Source organism: Cheilinus undulatus, linkage group 16 (genome assembly GCF_018320785.1).
Source record: "Cheilinus undulatus linkage group 16, ASM1832078v1, whole genome shotgun sequence".
NCBI classification, from domain to species: Eukaryota; Metazoa; Chordata; class Actinopteri; order Labriformes; family Labridae; genus Cheilinus; species Cheilinus undulatus.
Window position 1 is genome coordinate 2726790 of NC_054880.1, and position 11369 is coordinate 2738158.

The 11369-nt window shown below is 35.4% G+C and overlaps 2 protein-coding genes and 1 gene segment (V, D, J or C); 1 reads left to right on the forward strand and 2 right to left on the reverse strand.

Moving 5' to 3' along the window:
* Window positions 1–11369, forward strand: part of LOC121523649 — an 820099-nt gene that overhangs the window by 312498 nt on the left and 496232 nt on the right.
* LOC121523651 (immunoglobulin kappa light chain-like) overlaps window positions 1–11369 on the reverse strand; it is an 813481-nt gene that overhangs the window by 310742 nt on the left and 491370 nt on the right. The window lies entirely within an intron of this gene.
* Window positions 4106–9506, reverse strand: LOC121523617 (zinc finger protein OZF-like). Its single transcript, XM_041808556.1, has 2 exons — window positions 9371–9506; window positions 4106–5829 (listed from the first exon to the last, which is right to left on the reverse strand). The coding sequence occupies exons 1-2, from the start codon at window positions 9393–9395 to the stop codon at window positions 4574–4576; spliced, it is 1281 nt and encodes a 426-aa protein (XP_041664490.1). The 5' UTR covers window positions 9396–9506; the 3' UTR covers window positions 4106–4573.

Below are 11369 nucleotides of genomic sequence, written 5' to 3' on the forward strand. Positions count from 1 at the left end.
TGTCTTGTTTGAACCTCTGTGTCCTACTCTTGTTAATATATTTTCTTCATGTGTTCTTCTTCTAACCTTCCTCGCTGTACCCGCTTCTTGCTGTATTGCATAAAGGTGTCTTCCTGTATATCATCCCAACTTTGTTGACATGCTTTTATGATGTGACTTTTTACTAATGCTTTAGCTTCATTTTTACTGATAGGGATATTAATTTTATCCTCAGTTTTCAGAGCCTGTTTAACGAGTGAATCAGCCATTTCATTGCCTTTAATCCGCTATGAGCTGGTATTCACATAAAAATCACAACAATATAGATATTCTTAAATCTGTACAAAGTTTCATAAATTTCACTAACAATGTTTTTTTCTATTCTTTGATTGAAATGACTTTAATGACAATAACGCTAAACCTCAATCAGTAGCCTACAAATTAAAGCATTTTTTTATGACATTCTTCTATTTTCTGAAGCGCTGTTAGAATTGCTAGAATTCCAACTGTAAACACTGATAAGTGGTCTATCATCCTCATTTTGATACAGACCTCTTTAGGCGGATTGCATACAGCAAAGGCAGAACAACCAGTGTTGGGATATTTAGAGCAATCTGTGTACACAGGAATGAAGGACTGATACACTGTTTGTGGTCTGTCCTTTACCAACACAGGAATCTTCAGTTCCTCTTTGAACCTTATCTGGTAAACTGATATCAGCCTCCATTCCAGGTAACAGCCACGGAGGTGTTACTGTAAGAAGACCAGTTAAAGTAAATTTCCTTTGATTTCGTTCCATTTCTGCTCCATGCAAAGCATTGTCGTTTTATCCTTTCCCTTTCCCAACATGTAAGAAGTACCTCAGTGGTTGGATGGTGCACAGATTGCCCTTGAAGGGTAACCAAATAATTTAACCCCCATAGCAGTAACTGTTTTAAATGTAATGTTGTCACTGGTGTAGTTTGTTAAAATGTCCACTGGGTGTCACAAGGACCTTTACTAAGAGAAAGTTTTTTTTTTTTTTTCTTTTTTAGATTTTCTCGTTTGAGATCACGTTTGAGATTGAGCAGAACAATTACAATTAAAGGCAACATAATGAACAAACAACAACAAAAAGAACAATAAAACAACCACAGAAAGCCGATTAAAGGGAGAAAGAAACCAGACATACATTCCAGAAGAAAAAATATTTATATAAATTCAATTTCCTGGGGTCTGATCAAAGGAAAAGACTAACCAATGTTCATAAAGACATTATGCATTTTTATATTTGATACCTTTTAAAGTGTTTGGTAAAGGGGGGGGGGGGGTATTTTCATTTCTGTGTGCAAAGTAAAATAATTTCAGCATCTTAATTAAAATTAGGATATTTGGAAAAGCTGTGTTAAAAACTCTCCACTCTGTTTAACAGCACTTGGAAAATATTTGAGAAAAAACTGAAATTGTCATGGGGGGCTAATAATTTTGTGTACGTTTTGAATATTTAGATGAACCCCACGATTACAGTGTATATATCCTGTAACTAATATGGATTTTAATGTAGGAAAATAAAACAGGAAATGGATAAATGTAATACTAAGATGATAATAATCTGATTGGATGAAGAGAGAGGATGATTTGAAATAGAGGAAAAATAATTCAATGGTACAGAATTTGGAAGTAGATTTTAGAAAATAAAATTGAGTTAATTGTTTTTAATGGGACCCGGGTGAAACACATCAAACTGTTCAGGAGGAATTAGAACAGAGTAGTCTACTTTGCTGTAGAGGGATAGAGTCCCACAGATAAACCTTGGTTCAAGGAGAGATCATGGGCTGATGCTATCAGCTGATTTTAACCTTTGATGCAGTCGTGGAAGAAGCTGTCAAGTCTCACTGTCTGCAAAGTTGAGCAGTGCCAAATGGATCTCTCCCAGCTGACGGTCAGACAAGGCAAGCACTGTCCTCTCCACTGATTCAGGTCGACTCAGCAAAAAAACCCAAAACAAAACAAAACAAAAAAAAAAAAACAGTTATTCACTCGCTCAATTAACTATCAAAAATAATGTCTCTGGCAATTGGAAAAATTACAAAAAGCAGGTAATTATGGCTGTGAAGTCTGGGCATGCAGGATTCAGAGAAAGTTATAAAAAGGTAATAAAAAGATTTTTAGAAAAATATGCTGGACCAAAAATAAAGTTCGACGAAGATTTACAAAGTTCAAAAGTTTTGACATGGCACAATACTTGGAGGACGGAATTAAAAAAAACATAAGAAGGAAAGAGAGAAATGTGTTGCACAAAGAAAAGCACAAGAAGAGATTGTCTAAGAGAAGAGAGAACACAAGAAGAAGCCCATGTGCTTTAAATCACAACTTCTTAATCAGGAGGGGCAGGTGTTCCTGCTCCTCCTGCAGTCTGAGATCAAAGAATATGTTTCAAACTCACTCTTCATCAAATAATCCTAATCCACAAAAAGACCTATTTTATATCAAACAAAGAGATATGGTTTGAAAGTAACAACTGTACTTCAGTTTATGGATTAACTCAATCATCTTAGTTGTGTTTATCCCTGAATAACTAAATGATCACATCACCAATGAATAACTCAATATAAGGCAAGTAGGAATAGCATAAACTGTTATACAATACTTGAACATCCATTGCATGCTGTACAGTCAAACATGGATGCCAATGTAATCAAGTGTTAAAGTGTTTGGACCATGACATTATGGCATAAAGAGGACAGACACATGGAGATGTGTGATGACCGATACATTAGATGTAGCTGCTGGTCCATGGAAGATTTTGATTAAAATTGAATATTTTATATATTCATTAGTGTGAGGGTTAAAGAAACAGAAAATATACCATTATGCTTCATTTTTCCTGAGTCATCCGAATCTGAAAATGTCCTGTTAAACAAAGTTGTGATTATAGAACTTATGAGATTTCCAGTCCATAATGTCTTAGTCCTGCAAAGAGAACACAAAGATTTTAAGACTACCTTCTGTTTTGCTGTTGTTTGTGTCCAGACAGAGAGGGCATTAGCATATGCAAGGGAAACCTGGGTATTTTACAGTCAGAGTGCAAAGGAGTGGTCCGAAAGTGTTCAGTTTTACAGTTTGATAAATGTAGCACAAGTTTACCTTTTAAAACTTAATGTAGAATAAACTCATAACCAACGTACAAAATAATAAGGCTAAATTAACTCAGAAGACTAAACTCAAAAAGAGGAAGAAACCAACTGATACCAATACTGAAACTTATTAAATAATCACAATGAAAAAAACAATGAGTCTTTTTTCAAGCTCGTTTTTGTCAATGGGATAAATTAGGACTTTTTTCAAAACACTGAGTTAACTTTAAGTTCAACAAACAAAAGAAAAAATACTTTAAGTCCTTATTTTTTTGTTTGTTTGTTTGTTTTTTAAGTCAACTTGAATCGTAGAAAGAAGAAGGTTCGGTTGGTCCTTACAGCCTGGTAAGGCCACAGTGAGTGAGGGGTGATGATGATGATAATTATGGGTGAGGGGAAATGTTGATGAAGATTTATCCTGGGTTACCTCACCATTGGGGAATCTGGGGCGAAAAAACCTGGCCAATTTGCGGTTATTGTAATATTTTGACAGTCCTTAGTTGAGTTCCAGCAGTCCTTTTTGTTGTTCGGCAGGTTTTAACGAGGGTTTAATTCATGAATAGAGTTCTAGTGATGTTTCTGAAAATTTTAATCAAAGTTTGAGCAGATTCTGTTGAGGTGATGTTTCCTCTCAGCGTCTCCGTGTCTGTATTCTACTTCCTGCTTAAAAACACTGCATGTGCGCTACCATTGGCTGGTAGCACTGCGTGAGATTTGAAATGTGATAAAACAGGATTTAAGATAATTCCACTGGATATCTTGGCATTTGATATTAAAAGTGTCACAAATAAATGATTACATCTTAAAACATCTTTCTCAAAATTTGCAATACATTATTTTAACACAAACATGTATCAATTAGGTTGATCATTTTCATCTTTTTCACATTTTAATACCTTTTTAAAATATAGATCTGGTAATTTTGTGACCTGGGTTACATAAACAACTCATAGGCACCGTGATAATCCCTACAAGGGCCATCAGATCAGACAACACCAGTCCAGGCGAGATTGTCTATTGCAATCTGCTTTTATTCAGAGATGTCAAGTTTGGCTCCTCGTACACTGAAACTCACCCCAAACAGGAAAGGAATTTTTTTTTCTTGGAAAAGAGAGGAATTCCAGCAGAAATTCTGCCTGAATTATCACTACAAATCTTACAGACTTGAGTTCCTCAAACACAACTTTGAAGCTGTCTGACAAGTATAATTTTCCAGTAAAATTAAGTAATACATTCACTCTGGATGCATCCAAATGTTTGATTGTTTAAACTGCTAATCAGCTAATAAAATTCATGATGTACTCACAAATTACATTTCTGAGGACTAGGGTGTTGCAGTACTATAAATTATCAGTTCTGAATCTTAGTTTCTATCAAATTTCTTTACTACCTAAATCCTAATACAACTCATACATGCTGTGTAAATAGATATTGCTTTTAGCTTAATCACAGTAATTCCATTGCAGCTCTTAATCACATTAGGGGGTTGGGGTAATGTGTACAGAACTCAGTTGCATCACGGGCAATTTCAAAACAATCAAAGTCTGTGAGGCCACACAATTCAACTCTTTATCCCCTGTGTGGACAGCCAAGTGTTCATTCAGATGTGCCTGTTCGGAAAATCTTTCACTACAAACCGAACAACTAAATGGTTTTTCCAATATGTGGACATTCATGTGCCACTTCCGACTCTCTTTGTGAGCAAATCTTTTTCCACAAACTGAGCATTTAAATGGTTTCTCCCCTGTGTGGACAACTGCGTGGTCCCTCAGCTTTCCCTGTTGGATAAATCCTTTGTTACAAACTTTGCAACTAAATCGTCGCTCCCCTGTATGAATACTCAAGTGGTCCTTTAGATTTCCTTTACGGGCAAATCCTTTACCACAAACGGAACAGGTAAATGGTTTCTCCCCTGTGTGGGCAACCAAGTGTTCAGTCAGCTGCCCCTGTCGGTAAAATATTTTATGACAGAATGAACAGCTAAATGGCTTCTCCCCTGTGTGCATATTCATGTGTGTTGTCAGACTTGCTTTGCGAGTAAATCTGTTGCCACAAACTGAACAGCTAAAAGGTTTCTCCCCCGTGTGAATTACAAAGTGGGTCTTCAGGTTTCTTTTTTGGGAAAATCTTTTACCACAAACTGAGCAACAAAATGGTTTCTCCCCTGTGTGGGCTCCTTTGTGTTTATCTACTTGTTTCTTCTGTCCAAATCTCGAAGCAGAAGGGATCACTGATGGCTTTCCAAGGGCAGATTTCATATCACCAACAGCTATGTTATTGTTTTGCAGAGGCCCTAAACCTTTCTGAGCTTCATCACTCTCCTCCCAGTCAGCACTGTCATCAGTCTCAGATCCAGAAAGGTCTGAAGCCTCGTCAGAAGTAACTGGCTGTAAATGACTGTCTGCTCCCAATCCCCCACAGTCCTCTCCATCAGATTCAGTTTTCAAATCCTCTGTGACTCTGTTCTTCTCACTTTGTTTCTCATCAAGCTGTGAAGACTGAGGTTTCGCTCCATCCTCTTCTTCATCCTTCACAGAGACGGGAGTGAACGTGAACATACTGAAACCAGCCCCCTCTGATTCTTGAAGCTGCTCTCTCTCCTGACTGATCCACAGTTCCTCCTGTTCCTCTTTAATGTCAGCTGGTTCTGGATACTCCTCTTGTTTCAGACTGAAGTTCCTCTCCTGTTGCTCAGGAAGAACCTCTTTTTTGATCTCCATCAGCTGTTCGACATCTGTGGAGACAAATAAAGGATAAAACTTTCTGAATAATGTTATTTTCTGTTCACAGGGAATCATTAAGCATAAACTGAAGGCAAGATTGGCTGAACATAAACATGCCATTAAAATGGGCAAGCTACAATATCCTTTGGCTGTATATTAGAAAAAAGCTAACCATGGCAGCTGCAACTCTTTGAAAATATCAGGCACTGAGCATATGCAAAGTTCAATCAGAGGAGGAGAGATTAGAAAAGCTCTCACAAAGAGAGCCTTTGTGTAAATGTACATTAAAAGCAACATATGTTCCTGGCCCAAAATGGGAACTGGACTTCTCTCCCCTCCTGTAGCTTATCTTAATTTCAATTGTTTTTAATAACTACTTACAAAGAGCATTCCTGTGTGCACTTTTTCAGGCATTTTTTTTTACTTTTCCACACCAATGTGGTGCTCCATGCCTCTGTTTTTTGGGGAAATTATATCACAGTAGATCACAGTATCAAACAGAACATTACAAAAATCAACTACAATATGAAGCCAACCTAAGCAGCAAAAAGAATGCATGTTACAAGATCACATGAAAACTAGTCTAAACAGGTGGGTTTTTAATTTTTTTTTTAAACGTTTCAACGACCCTGCTGCCCTAATGGACTATGGGATTTTTATTCCACAGGGTAGGACACTGGGGTGTCAAACTCAAGGCCTGGGAGCCAAATCCGGCCCGTGGCACAGTCATACCTAACCCACCAGATCAGATTATACTTTTATCATAACTGGCCCACTAGAATGAGGTCTACAGATTTCCTCCAGTATAAAAAAAGGAAACTTGAAATTTGTTTTCATTTTACACTGTCAATTTTGCATTTCACAATTATGAATAAAAGTTATGGAATTCACTTTTTATTTCTTATTGTGACCTTTACATCTCATAATTTTGACTTTTTAATCTTATATTTAGTCCTTTTAGATTTAAAATGTGAAATTTTAATTCATGTTTTGATGTTTTAAACTCATAATTTTGAAATTTATCTCATAGTTCCACCTTTGAAACATGGTTTTGAATTATATTTTACATTTTGACCTTTAAAACTCATGATTTTGAATTTCAGCTCAGTTTGACCCTTTAGATTCACAATTTTAAATATTAATTCAGATTTTCAGCTTTTAAACTCATGATTTTAGAATTTATCTCATATTTTGACCATTAAAAATCATGTTACCAACTTTTTATCTAATATATTTCTTTTTAAAAATCTTATTTTGACTTTAAATTTCATTTTTGAACTTTTAAACTTATAAGTTTGACTTTGATCACACATTTTGATCTTTTAAACCTTTTAGATTCACAATTTTAAATTCCAAGTCATATATTGACCTTTCAAACTCCAGATTTTAAATTTTAAGGCACATTTTGACCTTTCAAACTTGCAATTTTGAATTTATTTGACATCTGACCTTTTAAACCCATGGTTTTAATATTTATCTTTTGATTTTAAATTCTAAGTCACATTTTGACCTTTCAAATTTCTGACTTTGATATTTATCTCATATTTTGACCATAAAAATATCATGTTGCCAACTTGAGTAGTGACCTCAAACTGAGTGAAAAGCATCTTAACCATGTTGCTGACCTTCAATAATCAATCATATAACTCACATTGAATCCTGCTCTGAATTTGAAATTGTCAGATATAGAAAGAATCCATTATCTTCTCATGGCTATGTTTGCTTTTAAGTGTCAAATAGAGGTATCAACATTATACCAGTCTGATTTTTATTTCAAAAGATAAAAACTCATCAGTGTCTGAGCTTCCTAAAAATCCCCCATAAGTTTAAAATTCCCCCATGTGAAGAATGAAATGGGATTCCCCCAGTTCAAACAGTGAAAACTGATACAGTCATAAAAACATGCTCCGCTGTTTTTCAGAAAGAACTCACAGTTCAGATTGAGTATATGAGAAATTCTTTAGAGCAGCGGTTTCCTAGGTGTGAGGCAGGCCTCCCATAGGGGTGCCACCGAACTTCAGGGGTTCAATGGAATAGTCCATTTTGCTTCGGAAGGTTCCATAACTGAGTGAAATGACCCATTTTAGTGCATTTTAGTGTTGGCCATGATAAAGGCAGTTCGAATTCTCTAACTGAAAAGGAAAGGAGCTTCATAAGTTCCTTTATAATCTCCTTTTGCCTAGGAAACACTGGACCATCCTTTCCCAAAGGAGAGATGAAAAGACGACCCACAATTCTTTGCAAACTTCATTTATAGTGACACGCCTGTTGACCACTCATCAAAACGTGATCAATTTGACCGTAACTTTACTAGCCCTGATTTAAACAGTAAAATTCACTGTCAAACTAATAATTCATGTAATAAAAGGAAGGAACTGGGATGAACAGAGGAATATTACAGACATGAAAGCTATTTCATTCCACTTCTGATAATGATTTCATTTCTTCTCATTGCCATTTTTATCAGTAGTAAACGATCAGTCAGTATGTCAAACTGCATTTGTATCACTATTTTGAAATATCAAAGTAAATGTAATAGAAGTTTGTAAAACACAACCAATTCAAGTGATATAGTTGGCATGTTACCACATTGTGATTATCATATTTATCATCATAATGATGATAAAGATGCAAGTAAGACCCAGTTTATAGAATTTTTCAAATAACTAGCTAAAAGAAAGGCAGAACCAGAGTAACCCATGAAATCAACTGAGACGAGAGAATGAAAGAAAAACTGAAGGATAAGGAATAAAATAAAATGATTTAATATGGTTGTGAAATAAAAGGACTTGAATATCATTCATCTAGTCGTATTGACTTTGCAGAAAGTTCAGATAGAGAAATGTTTCTGTTGTTCTGGATGTTCATAGTCACAGTTCCTCGTCCCGAAGAGACTTCAGGACATAAAAATCTTAATGAGCTCAAATTTATCGAGGTTTTCACGTTTTATTCTGCTCATAACAACACGAAGAACGCACCGAGTGGACGATGTTAATTTTGTAGTCCATCAACGTTAGACTGCTGTTTTTACTCAAATAACACGTCACGACCGCAACATCCACCTAGGGAAAGTGTGGTCGAATTCCTTAATCACCAGTGTTCTCCTTTTCCTATCCTCTCACTCCCACCTTTCCAACGTAACGTTTTCACCAGGGTTAAGGAAAAGTGGATAGGAAAGGACTTAGTAAGTTCTTTTTTTTTTTTTTTTTTTTACTTTTCTTTTCGAAGCTTTGCTAACTTCTACTGGGAGTGGGGCAAAATGGACAGATCCATAATTACTGCAGAGATTATACTATGGAGTTGACTATCATAGTTAGGATTTTCCTGCATCTGTCCTGATGATGCTCTGCAGCTACAGTGTTTAATTAGTAAAGATATACAAGCCAATGACAGAATAAGACTGCACACTTCATTAAGTCAAACAAAAGTTCTATCATTGTCAGGAGCTAGCTGTGGCTAACACCGTGCTGTGCGGAAGTGAAGTTAGCTACAGGCTAAACTCTCTGAAACATTTACAGGAAACAGATTTAGAAAGTAAGAAAGAAAACAAACCTGAAAGATCCTGAGACTCGGACATTTTACAAACACCTAAGAGCCAACTAAAGATGAGAAGAGTCCAGTCTGAAAACTTTACTGGGATTAATCTTCACCGACAGGCCGCTGAATCATCCGACCACATGAACGGCGCTCAGCGGGAAAGAGCTTTCAGGTCCCGGAAACAAAAACCCCACTTCCTGCACAACCATATGACCTTCACAATAAAAGTACTCATTTGAATGTACTATTCCGGCTACTCTTCTGAATTATAATCGAGATGGCCTGATCAAATCCTCGCTGACACGCTTGTTTTCCCATCAGGACACTGAACAGAGAGACAGACTCAGCTCAGACTTGAGCTGGTTGATATGTGACTAAACCCTGCATTTATGAATCGAAGTGTCATAGGAAGAGAGAAAACTCCTGTTGGATGTGAAGCACTTGATTTGTGGAGAGGTACAGTACTGTAAAGTAAAGTTTATAGAGGTAAACTGTGCCCCGAAGTTTACAGCAGAGACAGCTTCTACATCTGACGATCAACTTGGTCTTAATTTTTTTTTTACTTTTTTCCTAGATCGGTAACCATGGTAACGGACAAGTTCGGACTATGATGATGAGAAGCAAAAAGTGTCACTTTGTTTTTCTTATGTTAACATGTTTGACATCTTTATTCAGAACGTTAAGCTTTCATGCAACAAGCCTCCATTCACTCTATGATGTTTGTAATTTGAATGATTTCCACAATATTTTTCTTTTTGTTGATGGAGACATGTAATGGTACGGAAGAGTATTAGGGCCACTGAAAAAAAAATTTTTGAGACAATTTTTTTTTTTTTTCAATTGTGAGAAAAAAGTCAGAATTCTGAGATTAAAGTCAAAATTCTGAGATTAAAGTCACAATTCTGAGATTAAAGTCAGAATTCTGAGTTTAAAGTCAGAATTCTGAGATTAAAGTCAGAATTCTGAGATTAAAGTCAGAATTCTGAGAAAAAAGTCAGAATTCTGAGATTAAAGTCAGAATTCAGAGAAAAAAAGTCAGAATTCTGACTTTATTCTTCAAATGAAAAAAAAACTCTCAAATGTTTTTTTTTTCAGAATTCTGAGATTAAAGTCAGAATTCTGACTTTAAACTCAGAATTGTGACTTTAAACTCAGAATTCTGACTTTAGTCTTAATTTACGCCTGCCAACTAAGCATCGCAACTGAAATATGTTCAGTGGACTTATCAAAAGATAATGAAACCTATCCTAAAGTAAGGGAGTTTAATATACCAGTGATAAAGCATTTAGTTACATGAAATGGGTGTAGTGTTAGAAGAAGAGCTGGTGACAGTAAAACTCAAGGGCAAGTTTAATTTGGAGACCATAACATCTGATAGGGACAACTTAAAAACCTTAACACACAATATACCTACCAGATAAGATTATATCTTTTAACTGGCCCACTAGAATGAGGTCTACAGATTTCCTCTAATATCAATAAGGAAACTTGAAATTTGTTTTCATATGAAATTTCAATTTTGCATCTCACAATTATGACTTAAAGTTATGGAATCCACTTTTTATTTCATATTGTGCCCTTTAGGCCTACATCTCATAATTTTGAATTTTTATCGTATGTTTTGACTTTTATATTTAAAATGTGAAATTTTAAGTCCTGTTTTGACTTTTTAAACTCATAATTTTGAAATTAATCTCATATTTCAATCTTTGAAACTCATGATTTTGAATTTCATCTCAGTTTAACTTTTTAGATTCACAATTTAAAATTTTAAGTCATGTTTTAAGCTTTTAAACTCATGATTTCGGAATTCATCTCATGTTTAGACCATTAAAAATCATGTTATCAACTTTTTATCTCATATATTTCCTTTTAGAAACATTATTTTTACCTTAAATTTCATGTTTGGACATTTAAACTTATAACTGTGAGCTGTTATCTCACATTTTGATCTTTTAAACCTTTTAGATTCACAATTTTAAATTCCAAGTCATATTTAGACCTTTTAAACTCC